Source organism: Trifolium pratense, linkage group LG1 (genome assembly GCF_020283565.1).
Source record: "Trifolium pratense cultivar HEN17-A07 linkage group LG1, ARS_RC_1.1, whole genome shotgun sequence".
In the NCBI taxonomy this organism is placed as follows: Eukaryota; Viridiplantae; Streptophyta; class Magnoliopsida; order Fabales; family Fabaceae; genus Trifolium; species Trifolium pratense.
Window position 1 is genome coordinate 21,536,673 of NC_060059.1, and position 22,336 is coordinate 21,559,008.

Consider the following 22,336-nt stretch of genomic DNA (forward strand, 5'->3'; position numbering starts at 1 on the left):
ATGACTACAGTTCGATCCCCCGCAACTATAATCAGAAGGAAGTTAGAACCACTTAATGCCAGAACTGAGCTCCAAATCAGATTAAACCGATGATAGAAAAGAAAAAAAAATCGTAGAATGATTAAGTATTTAAGACATGTAGGAAAAAAAAAGTGAAGAGTCGTAATTGGATGGGGCAACCCAAACGCAGAGGTCGTTTGCTAGAAAATGCAAAAAGTTGGTTGTAGCTGCAAATTATAAAAATATATAAAGTCCCTTTTTTGTTAAAAAGTGGAGCTCTATTTAATTTAACCAGAATAATAATAAAAGCCAAAACCCCTCTCTTGTGTCTTCTTAGTCTGAACTCTCACCATTTTCAACTGATGAGTGATGACCGAGTAGAAAATAAGCAGAGAAGAAACCAACAAACACAAAAACATTTAATTAACCATTAACCAAACAAACCCTTAACTCACAAAACTAAAAATCTCTCTTCTCTGCTTCTTCATGTAGTAGTAGTAGTAGAATTTCATAATTCTATTTTCTCCACAACTCGTTGATCAAACTCAGCCGAGTCCAAACCGAGTCATGTCGAATCACCCTTCCGATACTCCCGCCGACGATTTCCTCGAACAAATTCTCGGCCTCCCGAATTTCACCTCCGCTGATGGTACTGACACTTCTTCCTTAGCTGCTCCGATGATGCTGCAGCTCAACTCCGGCGAAGCAGCCACTCATCTTGGCGCCGGAGGTGGATTTCATGCGCCGGTTTACCATTTGGGCCTGAGTTTGGACCAAGGCAAAGGAGGAGGGTTCTTGAAGCCCGATGATGCTTCCGGGAGTGGGAAGCGTTTCCGGGAGGATGTTGTTGATACCAGACCTAAGAATGTAACTTAAAATAAACCTTTCATTTTTCTAGTTATTTTTCTCTCATTATTAACAAAACTGCATTAATTATATTTTTATCAAACTAATTTTGTTTATTTATAATTTATTTTTTTTGGATGTGATCATGTTTAAGCTAAAGTGGGTTTGGTTTGATCAATGAGCTCTTTTCATTACGAATCGTTCTGGACAATCCGAGTTTGATTGCTCAAGGGAACAATTCTTGGTCATTACTCTAGATTACCTCCTTCCTCTAGAACCAGAGAGTTAACAAAAAAAAATATGGGTTTGGTTTTGGTGTGTTATCAAGGGATTTAAATAGTGTTTGCGGTAATAGTTGCAGCCGCAATCCTCAAATGCAGTTGATAGGGCCTTAACCGCGGCCGCGCTGTATTTTCGACAACATCTTTATAACCTTGTTGTGTTTTTGTTTTTTTTTATAAATGTAACTGATGATTTGCTAGTTTCTTTATGCTCCCTTCCATTAATTTTTGGTGAGGGGTTGATCATTTATGCTAGCTCAATTGGAAGTAGCTTACATAATGCAAATTAGTTAGAAAACATTTTGGACTTTAATGGGAGGAACACACTAGCAGTAAGTAGGAATGGTACTTTGTTTGCTGATAATTATATATACGAAATGACATTCTTCAATTCAGCTGCATGGATTAGTAACAAACTATTTGGGCTTGCTTTTGTTCATGCCAACTTGCCATAACATCAGTTATTGGTTTTTGTGGATGGATCGTCCTGGTAGCACTTGACTTGGAGTATGATCTTTAGATTGATTGCAATTCAACTTAAAGATGATGAAGTATGATTAGATATTACGGAGTTTGTGGGATTGGCCTGATCTTTTGATCATAATAGTTGAAAGTTTTTTCATGAGTTATATGAACATTTCAGAATGTGATGATATAGCAGAAATTAGGCCATTTTAAACCTCGGCATCAGTACTTAGGGTCAATTTTTTTCCTGGAATTTTTTAATACCTTAAAATACACTGGATACATAATACATATTTACTTGGTTTCGACTAATCTATAATAAATGCTTGCCTTTTGCAAGGTTCTTTATTAATTTTTACCTTTTTTACCTTTCTGCCTTTGGTAGGAAATGGAAAAGTGTTGTTGGCCATGAGCATATTTTTTTTTTTCTTTTTCTGTCTTTATGATATATAAAGTTTTTGCAGACTTTTCATGGGCAACCCATGCCTACTACAGTTCCTACTGCTCCACATCCACCAGCAATGCGTCCTAGAGTGCGGGCAAGAAGAGGACAGGCTACAGATCCACACAGCATAGCTGAAAGGGTGGGCTCTCGAATCCTTTCAAAAATACGGAATTTCTGCTTGTTAACAATCCTTATCATTTAATGAGGATACAATCACTTTGCTAATTCCTTGATATGCTAAAAGTTCTTTACTCTTCATTTTGCCATTTAATAACAGTTGCGCAGAGAGAGAATAGCCGAAAGAATCAGGGCTTTGCAAGAACTTGTTCCCAGTGTCAACAAGGTATCATATGTGACTTCTCCTACATTTTATTTTATTGAAATACTATATGTTTACTCTTCTGAAGTGAGAAAAGATCCCCTGGTTGGGCACCCAAAATTTACTACAGCTTGTTAATTACTGCTGTAAACAAAAACAGTGCTGAAAATAGAGCTTTGAGGGGTGTTTTGACTGATTTGTCTTGTTAGGCATTGGTTATTTGATGGAATCTTGGTAGACATTGTTCATTGCATACTTGGTGGTCAGAGCTTAAACCATTTATAGGTTAAAAGAACAGGGCAAAATCTGCATATATTCTGATTAGGCGTGCACAAAATCTGGATATACTTCTCTTGGTGCTCTCCTGTATAATCTTTCTTGTTTCTAATACTATGTGTATTTGTACTTTTTTCAGACAGATCGAGCTGCGATGCTGGATGAAATTGTGGATTATGTCAAATTCTTAAGGCTTCAAGTGAAGGTTAATGCTTTTGAGATCTTCATGGATTTCACATTTGATTTTGTTTGATTTCTATCCTTATCAGGTCTAAATTTATGATTAATGTTAGCTTGAATGGGATTTGTTGTTTATTCTGTTAAGCCTGTTTACCTTTGCCTTTTGACCTCTCACCCTTGGTCCCTTAGTAATCATTATTTTGTTGGGATTCAACTGGTAATTATGAGCCTGAGATGCCACTTTGGTATGGGGCCCATTAGCCACTGGATTTTATTCCCGATGACCGGTGAATATCAAATACAACCAAATGATACTATTTTCGTGCGATATTATTGCTACTTTAACTAACCAATAATATCCAACTATCCAATGCCCAAGGGTCTTTAGCTGTGGATTCAATTGTCTTTCACCAGTAATACATATAATTTCCAATGTGTGAATAGTAAAACCAATTTATAGTTTTCAACAAAAAAAGTCAACAGTTTCAGTATTTCTGTTGACACATATATGGAGTACATGCATATTGCTGTTCGTATATGAAAGTGAAAACAAGGCTCTTTATTGGATCAAAATGTAAATTTTTGTCAGCAACATGAAACTAAAAATGCTGAAGATTTCCAATGATTGTTAATTCATCTATCTTTCAGGTTTTGAGCATGAGTAGATTGGGTGGAGCCGGTGCAGTGGCGCCACTGGTCACTGACATCCCATTATCGTCAGTCGAGGTAATTATTCAAACTGTCACTGGCATGATTTTGTTTCTCTCTCCAAACAATTTATCAAATTTAGTATTGATCAGGAAGAAGGAAGTGAGAGTGGGAGAAACCAACCAGCTTGGGAAAAGTGGTCTAATGATGGCACAGAAAAGCAAGTAGCTAAGCTCATGGAAGAAAATGTAGGGGCTGCGATGCAGTTTCTTCAATCAAAGGCACTCTGCATCATGCCTATCTCACTGGCATCAGCAATATACCAATCACAACCGTCAGACAACTCCAGTATAGTTAAGCCTGAAACTACTCCTCCTCCATAGACATAGCTCCGGTGATGCATGGCGCACCATAGTGGTCCCTAACCTCCTTAATTTTAGTCATTGATTTGCATCAAGTTTCATTCAAAGTAGGATGCCATAGTCTTTTCTTTTTCGCAGTTGTTTCAGCTTTTGTCAATACAAGGTTGATTGTCAATACCTAAAAAATGCAAGCAGACCCTATCTAGTCTATGAAAATTTTCTTGTAAAGGGAAAAAGCATGTCAAAATTCATTTGATATGCTTTTCCTTTTTGTATAAAAAATGATGGAGGTTAGTGGAAGGTGATGTAAGTGCTTTGATCGTGGGGTTTTTAGTTTTTTGTAGTGGGATGTGGGACCTTGTAAAAGGTTAGGGTGGTGTCCATATTTTCAATAGTGATGTAACTCTAGAGGTTAAGTGCAATGGATAATGGTTGCTTTAAGAATGCTGGTGTTGCAAGTCCAGAAGAAAATGATGATGCTTTTTGTTTTTTTGAGGTTTGTGTGTGAGCGTGAGTTTATTTCAAAAAAGTAATTTGACTTCTTTCTATAATGGAAGGAGAGATGGAATAACAAGTAATGTGCTCTCCTAACCCCAATTCACATCAACAAGCTATAGCCTAATTCTTGAGTATTGACTCTCAACTCAAGTGACAGAAACCTTGCTTAAAAACTCGTGTGCGATATGGATGTGATCATATGAATAGAAAAATATGCAAGAGTATGTTATATTGTCAGAATGATGTGGCTTGTCTGTTGACTATTGGATTGGAGTGGAGGAGAGTGGTCATTTTTATTACTTTTCCATCTTGATAAGCAATATAATTTTTTATTTTTAAAAAAAATATATTTTTATAAAAGAAATTTAGAGTTCGGTTAAAAAGTAAAGAAAATCTGACTAGGAAATTTTCCATTCAAGAATTAAACTCGGTTCCAAACAGTTTAATTTTTGGTGAAATTTATTATCAATTTGAACTTGATCACTGTATTATATAAATATTATACAGTATGTTGGTAAGTGATAAAAAGTATCTAATTTGGAAATCTATGGAAGAGGTCCTTATGTTTGTCTTCTATGTAAGCAGATGTATGTTATTGTTTACTGTGATTTTATTTTCTTTTAGTTTACTGTGAATTCTACTAATCGCTTTTCAGTTACCTTATTTTCTTGGGGTTGAATGGATAGTTCAACCGATTGAATTTGTTGAGTTAAAGGAGTTTGAGGTTCAAGTTTAAATTTCGGTAATATGTATAAAAAAACTAACATAACAATTTACCATAAAAAGAAATACAGTACCTTGTTTCCTCCTCCTTCTAGTGAATCGGACCTTATTATTACCTTAGGTTCAAGTTCTATAACTCTAGCATGTAATTTACACTTTCAAGTTCTAGAACTTGAACGCATCATATACATATATGAAATGTTAAGTTTTTACACGTTCAAGTTCTAGAACTCGAACAAGTAATTCATACATCCAAGTTGTAGAACTCGAAAATTACTTTCATTTTCTATCGGGAAAAATGAAAGGTGGCAAATGTCAAAAAAAAAAAAAAGTTGTAGAACTCGACAACCTCCTATACATATATGAAATTTTAGGATTTTACATGCTCATGTTATAGAACTTAAAACATATTTTTGTTGAAATAATTCAGTTTTGATAAGTTGTTTGTTTCAGATATCTATAATTGAAGCCAAACAATATCTAAAATTGAAAATTACATTGTTTCTAAAATTTTGCATTAATCCCGATGATAGAACTAGGATTATCTCGGTAAAAATAGATTTCAAATTTTAAAACTTGAGTTTGTCAAAAAATAAAATAAAATAGAACTTGAACATATAAAATTTTGAAATTCGAGATATGTATAGGAGGCGTTCGAGTTTTAAAAATTAGAACGTATAAATTACATGCTCCAGAACTTGAGCGTGTAAAATCTTTCACATATGTATGGAAGGTACTTGAGTTCTAAGACTTGAACATGTAAAATGCATCGAGCAGAAAAATTCTAAAACTCGATATTTTTGAAAATTCAGAGAGCGCGTGAGAGGACCGAAAAAAAAATCTCCACAAGAGTTGTGAATATAAATGGGCCAAAGCCCAACTGAAATTATCTTCAAGAGAGTGAAACAGCAAAGAGCAGAACACAACACGCGGCAAATGGCGTTTGAGCGGGCAGTTTCATTTTCATCAACAAGCTTGAGAAACCTCACCATCTTCCCCCAAAACCCTAATTTCATCCCCAAATTCAAACTCCCATCTTCCACAACACTCTCTTCCAAAGCAACCCCTAGAAATTTCAACTTGAACCTAAAAGTGAGGTGTTCCAATTCCATCACCAATGGAACTTACCCTAAACCCACTGAAATTCAATGGAATAAGGACCTCTGTAACTCTGTCAATTTAATCGGTTTTGTCGCTAACCCCGTCGAAATCAAACACCTTCCGTCCGGTAAAGTCGTTGCTTGGACTCGCCTCTCTGTCAAGAAAAACGCTACCCAAATGTCATGGATTAATTTGACATTCTGGGATGAACTTGCTCTTGTTGCTTCTCAGCATGTTCAGCAAGGTCAACAAATTCATGTTTCTGGTCGGCTTGTTACTGACACTGTTGATTCTGTTGATGGAAAACAACAAACTTACTATAAGGTTTTTGTTTTGTCACTTCACTTGTGTTTGTTTTGATTCTGAAATTTTACATTCATTTGAAATTTCATTTATACAGAGAAAGGTTTTTGACTAAATTGAATGTCAATGTGTTTTGGATTTTTGTTCAGGTTGTTGCTCAGCAGCTGAATTTCATTCATAGGAGTGATTCGCCGGTCACCTCATATGATCAAGACTTCAATTTTGTGGCGTCTGATGGAGGTAAGTTATATACCAAGGCCCTGTTTGGATAACAAGCTTAATCAAGCCTTTATCATATAAGTCCTTATGTATAAGCTATTTAACAAAAGATAAAGTAAAGTCAAACTATCTCATTTAAGTTGTAACTTATTTTCTGAAACGGAGTATCCTGGAGAGCTTATGGAAATAAGCTGAAAACAACTTTTAGACATGTTACAACTAGCTATCTACAAAAGCTCTCTCAAACGTCTCGCAAGTAGTTTTGTATTGTAAGTAGGTAAACTCAAATAAGCCAATTCAAGCAGACCCTAAGTGGAATGTAGTATGAGCTTCATCTGGGTTTTGCTTTTTACCAAATAATTTTGAGTATTTTTCTGTTATTGTTTCAGGTAAAAAAGTGAGTAATGCTGGAAATTATAGTGCTGGAAGTTCTGTGGTGGAATTATGGCAAGCATTTTTTGCTAACCCAGGGGAGTGGTGGGACAATAGGAAGAACAAGGTAATGTTAACTATTTTTGTCAAATAAGAAAAGTTGCATATTTATTTGTAATGTTTGGGTGTCTTTTTTTTTTGGGTACATGATGTTTGGGTGTCTTTAAGTGATTGTTTCAACTTACAAGTTCTATGTTGTGTGCCTATTGATTATTGCTAACATGCGATTGTATTTGGAATTATTTCCTCTCAAACGTCTATGACATCAACCACACTCTTTAAACTTGCCTTTCGGTGATTTCCTCCATTTTATTTTTTTGATAAGAACCCAAAAATCAATGGATAAAATAGCACAAAATATACTTAACAATGGAATGTATTATTTATGAAAAAAGGAAATTACAGTAGAATCTACTCCTACCGGAGCTAAGCTCCTTAGAGAAGAGATGATTCTCTCCCTAAGCCAAACCATTTTTCTAATCCCTTACCTGCTACCGATTATTTACCTTTAACACTTTTTTTTTTCCTTCTTCTTTTTCATTCTTTTGGAATTGAATCGTGGTCACTCATCACCTATTTTCAAAACAAATTATCATCCCCATATCCAAATACCCTTCATCTTGGATATGAACATGTGGTGGTGTTAGCATGGTTGTCAAAATCAGCATCCCGCTAAATATCGTTGGGGTATAGAAAAAGCGTAGATTTGTAGGATCATAACAAGGATCGTAAGATCCCACAAATTTTTTAAAACATAATCAGAACATAAAAACTTCATTAATATTAAACATAACCAAAACATAAAAACTTCATTAATCTTGAACATAACCAAAACATAAAAAACTTGGGGCATGTTTGATTCCCTTCTCAAAAACAGTTTTTTAGTTTTTAAAATTGGTAATCCAGTTTTACAAAAGTGTTTTCAATAACTGACTTCTGTGTATCAGTTTTTAAAACTAAAAAAGTAAAACAAGTTCAAGAAGTTTTGCTTTTCTCTTCTTAAAAACAGTTTTCTAAAATACTTTTATAAAACACATTTTAAAAACTAAAAACCAAAATTGTTTCAAACAGACCCTTAATCTTAAACTTTAAAACTAGAACATAAAAAAATAACTTAGGGCATGTTTAAAATGGTTTTCAAAAACTGTTTTTTGGTTTTTTAAAATTTAAAAATAAAAAACGTGTTTGGTAGACTTGTTTCTCAAAACTGTTTTTAAAAACTATTTTTTATTTTCCAGTTTTAAAATCTAAAAAACTGAAACAGTCAAAAGATGTTTTGGTTTTCAGAAACAGTTTTTTAAAACAAGTTTTCAAAACTGAAAAGCCAAAGTAATTCAAACAAGCCCTTAGACTCTTAAACTTAAAATCTAGAACATAGAAAAGTCCTTCAAGACATTCTCATCAAATCCAAATCCAATGTCTTCCATACCATCTTCATCTCCTTCAAACTCATCATCAAGATTATTGATTTCAAATTCATCTTCAACAGTGGCTGCCATGCATTGAGCCTTGCATTCCCTATCTCCCTAATTCACTCAACTACATCTTAATTCCATTAATTATTCACAATCATTCAATTCTATTCCCTAAATTCATCTCTTCTATAAATTCTTTTCATCTCTATGAATTATTCTCATCTATTCAACTATTCACAAATCAGTTCCGAAAATTCTTCAACTATTCTCACCCTTTCAATTTTCAATCATGTCTTCATCCATTCCTGTTGGTGCTTCCTCATTTGCTAAGTTTAACATGTAGCTCATTTGGGTGCGAGAGTGCGAGAGTAACTGGAGTGCCTTTGAGATGGTAAGTTTCTTTAAAATTTTAGTTTTGAAAATAGCCTACACTTTTCAAATAGTAATGGAGTTTCTTTAAACTTGGATATATTAGGTCCACATCTTACACAAAGAGGAGGAATAGGTTGAAGCAAAAAACAATGAATGATGCTGTGTTTGTAATGACCAATTCTAAGTTACCGAAGAAGAAAAAAACTAGAAAGATTATAGATTATAGTCTTAACATTGATTCGAACAATGAATGGATTGTTGAAGATTGACTGTGAAATTTTGAATTTCACTATAAGTGAGGATTTGGAAGAAGAAGCCCACAATGAAGAGTGAAATCCAAAATTTCAGTGTCAATTGAACCTTCATCTTCACCAATCCATTCATTGCCCAAATCAATGTCGTCAAAGACATCTACAATCTTTCTAGTTTTTTTCTTCTTGGCTACCTTGGAATTTGCTCATTACAAACACAACATCATTCATTGTTTTTTCTTCAACTTATTCCTCCTCTTTGTGTGGAGTGTGGACCTAATATATACAAAGTTTAAAGAAACTCCATTATTATTTAAAAAGTGTAGGCTATTTTCAAAACTAAAATTTTAAAGAAACTTACCATCTCAAAGACACTCCAGTTTCTCTCGCACCAAGATGAGCTACATGGTAAACTTAGCAAATGGGGAAACACAACAGGAATTTTAAAGAAATTTTCCATCTCAAAGGCACTCCAGTTTCTCTCGCACCCGGATGAGCTACATGTTAAATTTAGCAGACGAGGAAGCACCAACAGGAATGGATGAAGACATGATTGAAATGGTGAGAATAGTTGAAATTTTTTTGGAACTGGTTTGTCAATAGATGAAAAAAATTCAGAGATTAAGAGAATTTTTAGAAAAAATTGATTTAGGGAATATAATTGAATGATTATGAATAATTAATGGAATTAGGATGCTGTTGAGTGAATTAGGGAGAGAGGGAATGCAAGGCTCAATGTATTTCAATTAAAACCCACCGATTCCCCAAGTGAAGAATGCATATCTCAATTTTGCTGCAAAACAAGGAGTTTCTGAGTTGAAGCGGTTCGTTTTCGGGTCGGGGCTGTGCATTTTGGTTCGGGTCGGAGCGAAACGCGTCTAAACGTTGCATAACGGATCGAAATGAAGTGTGGAAGATCGCTGCGATCACGTTTTCACGCTCTTCCTTGGCGATGCCACCGCTCCGGTGTTTCTTCCGATCTTTGATCCGCTCCGACATGGTGGATTGGGTTTAACAACCATGGGTGGTAGTAATGCTTTTATTTTTTGAAAACTTCCATTCCAATATATGTTGTCTCTTTCATTTTAAGAACATTGCCAAACTCAATCTTTTTCTTAAAGATGTATGGATGAAAATTTATCACTTGTAGACGCAGATCTCACAACCTCTGTTCATCTCCACAGTTGGAACTTGGAACAATGGGGTTTTGTTCATAGCCAAAGATCTGAATTTCTTTGGACATCATGTTTTCCAGCAGAAATAATAACAACTTAACATAATTTTACAATCCTTTTCTCAGTCTCCTCAACTCCATTATATTATGTTGGCTAAGATACGGATGGTGATGTTATTCTGATTTAACACTCTTGGTGAAGGATAACGCTAGACTGTGGGTAGTGGTGCTGACCGAGGTTAGCGGTGACAAATGACTATAGAAATAAAAATAAAAGATAGTCCAACTTGTTTAATAGGTTAAGCGGCAATGAATTTGAAAAACTGGATAATAGATGAGTGTGTTTAAAAGATTGCGTTAGTGAGTCTGTGTTCAATAATGTCTCCATAGGGGTGAGGGATCGGTTGATTCCGCCTTTTTCTTCTGAGGCGTGTCCTATGAGGCCTATTATTTAGGCCTCATCCTTTAGCATTACTCTTGCTAATATTATGTTGGAACAAGATTTTCACTTCACCTAGCCACCAAGCCAACCTTATCCAAATGATTTTCTTTTCTGAACAAGATTTTTACGATTTTCTTCTTGACATCATTGTCAATAATTTAATTGCACCTTGTTACCTTTGCCATCAAGAATTAGGTGTCTGCACAACAGTGAAGGAAACAATTGCAATATTTTGCATTATATTTAGTCGGTGATTATTTTTTATGGATCCAGGTCAATATATAAATAAAAATTCAATTATTTGAGCAAAACGATATCTTGATTACTTCATTTTTATACAATACTATTGTTACCTTGAGTTTCTTTTCTTGGTGTAACATGGAGAACTATCTGCATGATTTAATAACCATGTCTAACTCATTTGTTGAGCACCGATGAATAATAAGATTTTGTTTACAAGTTGCATCCTCCATTTCATTGTATGAGTAGTTTTTATGAATTCTAATGTGTTGTATCTTCACAAACATTTCTGAAAACTTTGCAGAGGAACCCCAAAGGTCCTGATTTTAAGCACAAAGATACCGGAGAAGCTCTGTGGATCGATGGCAGATCAAGTCCACCATGGGTCAAATCCCAACTGGAAATATTAGACATGAGAATGGGGACTTATACCAGTGAAACCACTAGGATGCCAGTAGATATGGTGAGCACAAATGAAATGCTGTCTTTCTAAAAACTACGCCAAACCGCACCCAACGTAATATTCTATTTCACTCGACTTGGAAACTTCTTTGTGCAGTTTTCATTTTGCCAGTAAATTTTGGTTCTACGTATATTAAATTTTGTTTATAGTCTCTGGTGATATGTTAAGTGTTTCACGTTTAGAATTAGATTTTTGCCTATGTAACAGATAATAGTATTTTACTGAAGTCTCTGTACTGTATAACTCAGAAGATTTTAAATTAGGTATATGAGCAGAATTGGTGAAAGTTAGGCAAAGTAATAACTAAATTTGAGGATAGCACACATGCCATATATGATATTCCCTCCTATCTTATATATAAACACATTTTTTTTTTCTTCAGGTTCATTAAATAACTGATGTATCTGGTCTATATTATTGATTAGTTATTCAGTGAACTTGAAAAATGAATCTTTGCTTATTTGAGACCTGGGGGAGTATATGTTAACATGCTGCATAAAAATATCTCTGATAGATCTTAATCAAATGTCTATGTCATGGAAATGACAGATTCATAAGGAACAAAACATAAGCAATTAAAGCAAATTTCTGGGATAAGGATTCATGTATCTTGTTCTACTTTTAGATAGATGAACTTGAGACGTAACCATTCCATGCCTATACCTACCGTTGTATTGTATATACTCTCTAGTTAATATGAACTGTCACAGTTTGGAGTCTGCCCCACTACAACCCCTGAGCAACAATTTGATGTCCCACCATTTTCGGGGTCAGCCCGACACATTAGGTCTAAGGCGAATTTAATGATGAAGCTCCATAAAAATATTTTAGTGAAATTACTTTTGTTTTAATGTTATGTTAAATACATTTTAGAAGACAAATTTGTTTATTAAATTAATAATGTAATCAATTTTGTTTAATACTTATTTTTTGATTAATAATAAAGTCAATTTATTTATTAATTATTGAGGTAATATAAATTTTAGATTAAATTTTGTTCATTTTAGCTTTGTAATTAGTAAATTGTAAAGCTTTTTATAAAATAATTTTTTATATATTCGTAAAGGCATATGGGGATTGTCTTGACGATCTTACTCTTGGTTGGGCGCATTATACAGTGTTGAGAAAGTGTATTTTTACTACCTCTAGTTTTTTTTTTTATTTAATAAAAACATATGAGTTAATAAAAGTTAATGGCGGAAAAAATGGTTAAAATTGGTTGACAATGTAAAATAATTTTACACTGTTAGGGCATATTCTTTTTTCTCAATTTATATTATAAATTAAATTATTTTTGTTGATCCACGACACGAGGAAGGATTACACTAAAGGCTTGATCAACTTCATCTAAGAATTCCAGATAAATACGGATACAATACAAATATACATAAATCTTTTAAAATTTAAATGTAAAAATGTAAAATATATAAACTTAACTAAAACCAGTAATAGACCCACCGTGCGAACGTTACAATGATATTTTTTTAAGTTACACTTTATTAAGTAAATAAAATTTTGCATTAAGACAGTCATTTGAAAAAAGCAGAAAATTTTCATTAATATTTAATGATTTATTTAGTATATATAATAGCAATTTTGAGATTTTTATAAGTTATAATTTATCCCGTATGAGAAAGCATATTTTTTTACTAATGTATATATTTTGTACTTATAAATAATTTTTTTTGTATTTGAATTGGTACCGTATTTTGTCCCGCGTATGATTTAATTAGTATATATGATAATTATTTTGAATTTTTTATCAGCTATAATTTGTTGTCCCTTATCTGATAGCATGTTTTATCCATATTTTTTTGGTACAACGGTGTTTGATTTATTTAGTACATTATAATTATTATTATAATTATTTAAGTATAGATTAATGTAAATTTTGATATTAAAGTTATCCAGTATATTGTAGTTAAAGATTATGTCAGTTATAACTTATTCAGTGTAAAATAATTTTTTTGAAAAAAAAAAATAGTTAAAATTTGTCTCCATATGATAATTGTTTTGAAATTTTTATATATGATAATTTGTCTCGTATATGATGGTTATTTGAAAATTTATCGTGTAAAATAGTTTTTTTGAAATTTTTATTAGTTATAACTTGTCTTACATTTGATAATTATTTTTAAATTTTTATCAGTGATGGTTTAAACCTTATATGATAGTAAAAATTTATGTCAGTTATAACTTATCCCATAAAAAAATTAGTTAAAATTTGTCTCATATATGATAAATTTTTTTTTGAAATTTTTATCAGTAATAATTTGTCCCGTATATGATAGTTCAAATTTATATTAGTTAAAACTTATCCCGTGTAAAATGTATAGATTATATTCTATTCCAAAAAAAAATGTATAAAATGAGAGAGAAATGAGAAGTTATAAAGAATATAATTCATGAAATTTGAATTCAAATTTCAAATTATTCTTTGGTGGAGAAATAAAGAGTTGAATATGATGACAATGACATGTGACAATTGCATTTAATATTTTGACATAAAGAATGGCTTGGTTTGGTTTCAAAAGCAACCAAATTTGTTTCTATGTAACCATGACTTGCCAAAAAATAACTTTTTCTGTCACAAGTTTACAAAATGACTTGGTTGGCTGACAATATGGCTCGGTTTGCAGCAATATTAGTTTAGTTACACAAATTTTGGACACCAAATACCCTTACTTTAGACACATGACAACATTTGAAGCAAAGTTATTTGTGAGTTTTCCAAAATAGTCAACTTTCTTATATAGATTAGATTAGATTGATAATAAAAATAAATATTCACAATACTAAAATTATCAATCAAGTGAATTACATATCTTAAGTCCTATATATAAAAAAAAAGCAATAGTACTATTATTTCAAAAAAATAATATCATTAGTATTATCCTAAAAGACATCATTAATACTATTCACAAAGAACATCATAGCTTAATATTCATTACTTGAGAGTTAAAATTAACTTCACTCTCATCTCCTCGATTGTCATCATCAAGAAACAACTTATTGAGAACATGTTTGATATTTTTTGTATTAAAAAATAAAATTTAATCACAACTTCATTGGATACTTCTCCGATACGTATCGCAAAGTACCACAAACGTGTTTGGTATTTTTTTATTAAAAAAATAAAATATGATCACAAATACTTTTCTGATACGTACCGAAAATATCAAACACGTATTGGTGTCAGGTATGGTACTTGACACGATAGTTGAACAATTTTGGAGTATCGGAATTGCTAGATCTCCATAGACACTAGGATGCAAGATTGATTTTTAGTGGAGACTTTGTAACTTTGAATTTGTGTTTACAAGTGTTCATTATTGATAGAACTACTTTTATTGCATAATTCATAATCAGTTCTCAAAAGATAATTTATTTTAGATAGACGAAATGACAAAGTTATCATAAACGCGCACACACAAGTGAATCAGTAGGGTTTCGAATTCCGATTATGACATTTGGCCTAACAATTTCAGTATTTTTACCAATAACTAGGACTTGTCAAAGATCATTCTGACTATGAAAATGTTAGCATCAAAGCTAACATTTGTAAGGTGGTTTGAGGAAGAAAAGTTATGGGTTCAAACCACTAATTACTACTAATATTTGTGGTGATTAAAAAAAAAATCAGCATCAAAGTTACTAAACACTCATCAAATGAAATTTGCCTTAATACAACACTTGAAATCAAATACAAAGAAACATAGATCAAATCAATTCAAAACCAAGCCATATTACAGGATTAAAAAAACATGAATTGAAAGTTCCACCTTCTCGATAGATCCCCTTATTGTATACATAATTTATTTATAGTGAAAACAATATATATAGGACAAAATGAAGTAATATTATGTATATATTATATGTGTATATGTACAATTAAAATATCATTTGCTTCTTATTGTCTCCGATTCTTGCATCCATGATTTAGAAGAGAATTTATACTTCATGAAGCAGAGGCAACTAGCCTTGGAAATAAAAATAAAAACAATAAAACAAAAAATACAAGTTTCTATGTGTCTATCTTTTCAATCAGCTAAATATGCCTCTGTGACTTTGAGAGGACAATATAGGAAATTCTCGAATGGCATCCTTTGCTTTTTTGGTTCAAAAACAACCCAATCCTTTTGCTTCTGATCCTTTCATAATTCTCAACCTTTTGCAAGAAGACATGAACATTCTGCAATTAATATATAAACAAAACTTCCATAAGATAACAATATTAATTAAATGTTTACTTAAAAAAATACTCCCTCTGATTTTTTTTTTTTTTTTTAAAATATATTTCACATTTTTAGATTTATTGAGAAATTAATGTATCTGATCTATAATATAGACCAAATACATTAATTATTCAATGAATTTAATAAAGTGAAATGTCTGTTGTAAAAAAAACCGGAAGGAGTATGAATATGAATGGAAAAACTTACTCCCAAGGAACATCTCCAATAAGCATCCAATCACCATCTTTGTCTTCATAAGTTGGAACAAATTCAGATCCATTATAACCTTCTCTTTCTGAATATTCACCAAATGTACACTTGAACATATTTTCCAAAACCTTGAGAAGTTCTGAGTAACTCTTGTAAAATTTGAGATCTATTTTCCTTAAATAAGGTGCACCAGCCATACTCACTTTCACATACATCCCAACTTCTGATTCACCTTTCTTTTGTTGCAAATTATTCTTTCTATAAGATCTAATTGGTGGCCATCCCACTATTTGTGCCCTGAATAGTAATACAAAACTTTGATCAATATTCATATACATATCATATGATACACATATTTGTTTTTGGCATCTTGAAGGTTTAGTCCAGTGGTATGAGTTGGAAAACTAAATGAATTTAAAAATGAGATCTAGGGTTAGATCTCTATCTCTATTGCTAACAATTTATCTTCCCATAACAAATTAACTACTAATATATTTCTATAAAAAAAATATTATTTTTCAACGATGTTTCAAGGAAAATGTTTGAAATTACGATATCAGACGATGCATAATAACTTTTGATGTTATTGAAAATGTAACACGATTAAAGCTGCATCAGCCACATTTGATCCTCTATAATGTAAAAATTTTGTTAAACAACTAATCAGTAATTGCAACCTAATCAGTAATCGCACCCGCTATTTAAAATCCTTTTTTTAAAAAAAAAAAAAAAAACAATTATAGAAAAAATTAGTTCTAATTTTATGTTTTTTATATTTGAATTTTCATTGCAAATTCAATTTACTTTTTAAGTCGAAAAATCAAAATAAATTATGTGTTAATATTGCTTACTTTGAAGGTGGAGCATTGTCTTGATCATCATGACTTGTGATTTCAGAACCATTAGAAGTATTCAATTTGCTTTTGCTCATGGAATCTACCTCAGTACTGATTTCTGATGAAGATCTCTTGTTGCTTCTAAGAATAGAGAAATTGCATTGAAGTTTGTTCACCTCATCACAGCCGGGTAATCCCAACCTTAATTCTGTAGCCTTGAGATTCAGCTCAGTTTCATGGTTCACCAATGAATTCTCCATTTCTTGGTATGAATTTGTTGAATTGAGAATTGAGATGGAAGAAAAAGAAGATGAAGAATAGATTAGATTAGATGGTGTTGTTGGTTGATGTAAGAATAGATGGTAGCTCATGAATTTTATAGCAACATTAGTGTGGGACAATATCTAGGTGACTTATTCTTTTGTGGTGCATGAATTGGAACACAATAATCAAATACCAATCCACCTTCGTTTCTCACACGCGCTTAGTCACGAACCAATCATGTGTTGACAGACATATGGCAATGGATTTTTTCAAGGATAATACTCTTGCTTATCCCCAACACGTCATTTTGTTACATAATCTTTACAAAAATGTATATCCTTCGTGGGGAAAGTTCTAATATAGACTACTTATGTGGACCAGCTCTTAAAAAATATTTAAAATTTCAACGACATACAATGTTGTTTGAAAGTACTTCATCTCGTCCTTAGTATAATTTTTTTCTTCATTTTTTAGGTTCATAGAATGATTGATGCATTTGGTCTAAAAAATAGACTAGATACATCAATCATTCCATATATTTAGAAAACAAAAGTTTTCTTATATAAGTAACTAGAGGGAGTATAAGTTAATTGGGTAAATAGGGTTTTACTCCCCTGCAAAATAGGAGAATTTTGCATTACCCCCTGTAAAATAAAAAGTTGTGATTCCCCCCTCGTAATATTAAGATTCTTTGTTTTACCCTCCTGAATTGACAATATGGATTTGGAATCTTAATTTTGCTGACATGGCAACCATACGTGGCTTTTTTTTTTACACATGGCTTTTTTTTTACTGTTTTTATTTATTTAATTTTTATTTTGCCACATATTGAGCTATGTCATTTAAAAAAAATAAAAAATAAAAAACAAAAAAGGGGAAAAACAAACAGCAAGAAACATCAACAATCTTCACCACTCTCATGGGAAGAATAAACAACAACAACAAACTTCATCTTCAATCTTAAATTTCATCTCATCAATTCAATCTCAAACCCATAAATCCAAAACCATAAAAAACTCATAAGTTTCTCAAAACATAAAATCTCACAGTTCATTCTCCACCACCAGCCACCACCACCGTCGTCGTCCATCTCTCTTTCCCACCAATTGCATCTCTCTTCCTTGCAGCATCACTCTCAATTTTGTTGTTTGTTGATTTTCCAAAAAATTAAAATTAAATCAGAATTAATGATGTTTGGAGAACATGTGTTGTTGTTATTTTTCTTGAACTTGTAATTGCTAACCCAACCCATATCCTTCACCAAGATCAAAGGAATGAACACGTGAGAGGTAGAGACCAGGAAGAAGAGGGATAAAGGAGTTGATTATGTTAGGGTTGTTGGTGGTGGTGGTGGTTATGGAGGAGGTGGAGGAAGAGTTTGAATTGGAGGAATTGTGGAGATGATGATTTTATTTTTTTTTTCGATTTAGGGATTTGAGATGAAAATTGCTCCCTGAGATTTGATATGAAGGTTGTTTTTTGGAGAAAAAAAATTGTGGGATTTGAGATGAAGATTTTTTTATTTTTTTAATTTTAAATAACAATGATTTGGAATAATTATAATAATAAATAAAAATTCTAAGAAAATCCACATATGCATGCCACATCATAAAAAAAAGATTCCATGTTTAGTTGGCGAATTAGGGAGGGTAATTGAATGAATCTTTATATTATAGAGGAGTAATCACAAAAAAAATTTTTGCAGGGGGTAATGCAAAATTCACCCATTTTGCAGGGGGGTAAAACCCTATTTACCCTAATCATTTTTATTTTTACAACTAAAATAATGACTTAATTGATATATCGATTCGACTAAATTAACGAAAAATAAAAATATAACATGTAGTGAACTAACTTTAATCATGTTATTATTTTAGCTGTAAATATTACGAGAGTTGTCAATTTTTTATCTTAAAGAATTTTATCGACAATCGTTAGAATTTTTGGTAATTTTAAATATTGGTCCACGGTGGATCACTTATGAATATGGTCCACCGTAATACTAGCATCCTTCCTACATAAATAGATTCACATGAAGGTCATGAAAGAGTAGTTTAAGACTTTAAGTGGTCTGTTGTATAAGTCATGAATAAAATTATAAACAGTGCCCCTGTGACGCTCTTTAAACATCTTAAATAGTAAGTTTTGTTAAATTTTTATGGAAATGTGTGAAGTCAACACGACACGGTTTAGCAAGACCCTTATAACAAATACAAATTTTATAAAAAAAATTATTAGATTGAAAGTTTATATCATACGGATCATCCATAGTTTTTTTTAACGAAATTGAAAATCTTTTATGTTTTTAAGATTTATCAAAATTAATGATATTCAATAAAACCCATGAACAATTAATCTAGTTGCTTTACACAGAGGCGTCTTTGATGCATGTGCTATGACATAGTGCCTCATAAAATTGGGGCCTAAAAAAATTATAGAATAATAGTATTAGTAAATGAGGGATATAAAACAAGTGATTGTGAGCTTTCAAATGAGAGATTGTAGAGTTCAGATATTTGAGATTCTCTTTATTTTAAAATGAAGGATTTATTAGCTATAAAATGTCCTAAAATAGATTGTTCTATTGTTAACAAATTTTTTAGAAGCTTTATAGTTAATTGTTATATTATAGTTTTATCAAATAAAGATGTGTGTGATAGAGATTGTCTTGTTTATCAATTTTCTTTATATTAGTAAAAAAATTATTATTTGTTAATACTGTTATTGATATTATTTTTAATTTAAATCGATGACAATTCTTTTGATTTTTTTGCACTTTTTCTTTTATTATGACATTTTTAATTATCCTACCGGATCTCCAAAATGTCGGAGACGCTCATGACTTTACAAAATTATTGACTCATTTTTATAAGAAAATAATTAACATAGATCTTTATGTTTTTGTTTGAAGCTTTTTTTTCTACGTAAATTAATAAATTTATAACTTATAAGAGACTTTTTCCTAAATAAAATTTTCATTTTGGAGACTTACTTAGGTTGCCTTACACACTTAGGACATGGATTTATGGATATAAGGTTTTTTTTCTTTTACCATCTTAAAAATGATAGGGAGGGATGCCACACGGTTGAAGAAGCGCGTGGAGTGGGGTTAGAAAGGACAGATATGATTGTCGGTGACTTTAGGGACATGAAAAAGCAGGGTGTAGAAGTGGGAGGGGACAATTGAGGCAACAAACACAGCCAATGGTACTGAAGAATAGGGACCACGAATCGACGGCTTTGATTGTGACAGTGAATGTGAAGAGCGAATCCTGGAGCGTTGGATCACACAAAATGGATACATGTGATCAGTTGAGGGTCCCATATTGGACTTGTTGATTGGATGCCCATAACCATGTGGTTAGGAGTATGTAGGAATAGGATCTAGATATGTTACCCTACCCTCAATGCTTTAACTATAAATATTTAATTGGTTCAAAAAAAAAAAACTATAAATATTTAATTGAAATACTTGTATTAATTTTAATATTACTAGTACGTATTTAATTAAAAATAAATAAAAGTATTTTTCCGGTCAAATAAAAATAGGGTCTTGCTTTGGCTCAAAAAAAAAAAAAATAGGGTCTTGCTAACGAGGGCCTCCGGGGCACTCTTTAAGCATTCCATTAAAAGAAACTTTTTATTCAAAAAATTAAACATTCTAATTTCCAATGCTTTGACTTTACGCATTTCATAAAAATTCTATAAAAAATTTACTATTTAAGGGCTTAAAGAGTGCCCCGAAAACACTATTTAGCATTTGCCATAAAAATATTAGCATCTTCCTTAACAAATGGGCATCTAATCATATGAATCTTTTACTTACATTTTTAATTAAGTTGTTAAATAAATGATGAGGAATATAGAAAAACTTTATTTTTCTGACACTATGTTTAATTAGTATATATGAATGTAATAGAAAAGAAAATAAAGAGAAAATAATTTTGAAGGTCAAATTCTACGATAATTGTCATATATACTTGTCTATTTGAACATAATGTGTTAGTTGGATGAAACATAATGTGTTAGTTGGAAATAGACAAGTAATTACCAATTTAAATTACCAATATACCGGATGTTTCATCGTTATTGAAGACAAACAAACTTCTTTCTTGGTTGTGGTTCACTAGTCGGTATGTACGTAGGACTTGTACTTCTTTTCCTTTTTGGTGTTTAAATCATATGTCTTGTATTCTAAGCACTTAGTTTAGTGCTCTTTGTTGTAAGGGTTTGAGTACCCATTATACTCCCTTATAATATATTTTTGCTTATAAAAAAAATAGATAGTTTTATTACTCTATCCAAATAAAATTGAGAAAAATTCAATTGAAACTTATCTCCTTTTATTCTGAAACCTTGGCACAATTCTAAGGCTAAGGTACGATCTAATGAAAAAAGAAAAGAAGATCCACTGGAAAAAAAGAAAAAATCTACAAAAGATAGAAACTTCTGGTTTATAACAGCTTATGGGACACTAACCGAATCGTACCTTGATTATCATGTTCCAATCCCTAAATTGACTAAAATTCTAATTTTAATTGTGTTATCAATTAATATAATATATATGTAGGATAATTACATTTGAATGGAGGACAAACGGACAACAAGCTGTGGTAAAAAAAATTGTGTTATCAATCCGAACAAACTCTTAATTTCTTAGCCAAATCCTTCTTCAAATTGATTAATCCTATTTGCCACTCATGATACATACAAGTCATGGCCCATGGGTGTTATGCATTTTAAACTCAAATTTTGTATTTTCGATTTGATTACTTTTTGATCGAGTTGCTGAGGAAAACTTGTTGGTATGAAACCAATAAAAAAAAACAGAGTTTGTGTTTTTTTTATAAGTCAAAATTGAATTATAAGGAGTACAAGGGGTACTCATCCCTTACATTTCAAAGAAAATCACTTTAGATGCATTGGAGACAAACTAAAGGATTATTACACCAATCAGAGTTTGAGTTTAGTTTACCCTTATTATCCCTCCGGTTATTCTCCATTTATAGAATCACGCAAAAATAAATTCTCTCAATTCAATGTACCAAAACAAATAATTCTCTCAATTGAATTTTTTTATAGAAAATTATATAAAGATCTTAACTATTAATTAATCTCCACATTATCAATGGTCAGTATTTATATTTTGATATTTTAACCATTTGATAATGTGAAGATCAATGGTAAAGATCGCCACATTTTTTCCAATAGAGAGAATCTATATCCAACTCTTGCTTTCATACTTTAATCTCCTTGTGCCATCATTCCTCCTACTTTTGTTTGATTCAAATTAAATAGAGCGGAAGTGTCAAGGTCGTGTTAGTTTTTTTTTTTTA

General features: G+C 31.8%; 3 protein-coding genes across 4 annotated transcripts; 2 read left to right on the plus strand and 1 right to left on the minus strand.

Moving 5' to 3' along the window:
• The first annotated feature begins 159 nt into the window (after nucleotides 1–159).
• LOC123909018 (transcription factor UNE12-like) lies at nucleotides 160–4,266 on the plus strand. Of its 2 annotated transcripts, none has more exons than XM_045959796.1 (6): nucleotides 160–867; nucleotides 2,057–2,176; nucleotides 2,315–2,380; nucleotides 2,772–2,837; nucleotides 3,461–3,538; nucleotides 3,613–4,266. In XM_045959796.1, the coding sequence occupies exons 1-6, from the start codon at nucleotides 568–570 to the stop codon at nucleotides 3,841–3,843; spliced, it is 861 nt and encodes a 286-aa protein (XP_045815752.1). In that variant the 5' UTR covers nucleotides 160–567; the 3' UTR covers nucleotides 3,844–4,266. The 2 variants fall into 2 exon arrangements, with proteins under 2 accessions (XP_045815752.1, XP_045815743.1); XM_045959787.1 differs by having other exon boundaries at nucleotides 270–867; nucleotides 2,048–2,176.
• Nucleotides 4,267–5,927: 1,661 nt separating this feature from the next.
• Nucleotides 5,928–11,787, plus strand: LOC123909031 (protein OSB1, mitochondrial-like). The gene is made up of 4 exons (XM_045959806.1): nucleotides 5,928–6,468; nucleotides 6,597–6,687; nucleotides 7,056–7,165; nucleotides 11,297–11,787. Exons 1-4 carry the CDS (start codon nucleotides 5,980–5,982, stop codon nucleotides 11,483–11,485), a joined length of 879 nt encoding a protein of 292 aa, XP_045815762.1. The 5' UTR covers nucleotides 5,928–5,979; the 3' UTR covers nucleotides 11,486–11,787.
• Nucleotides 11,788–15,295: 3,508 nt separating this feature from the next.
• Nucleotides 15,296–17,168, minus strand: LOC123909038 (auxin-induced protein 22D-like). Its single transcript, XM_045959819.1, has 3 exons — nucleotides 16,752–17,168; nucleotides 15,898–16,197; nucleotides 15,296–15,647 (listed from the first exon to the last, which is right to left on the minus strand). The coding sequence occupies exons 1-3, from the start codon at nucleotides 17,105–17,107 to the stop codon at nucleotides 15,575–15,577; spliced, it is 729 nt and encodes a 242-aa protein (XP_045815775.1). The 5' UTR covers nucleotides 17,108–17,168; the 3' UTR covers nucleotides 15,296–15,574.
• Nucleotides 17,169–22,336: the final 5,168 nt, after the last annotated feature.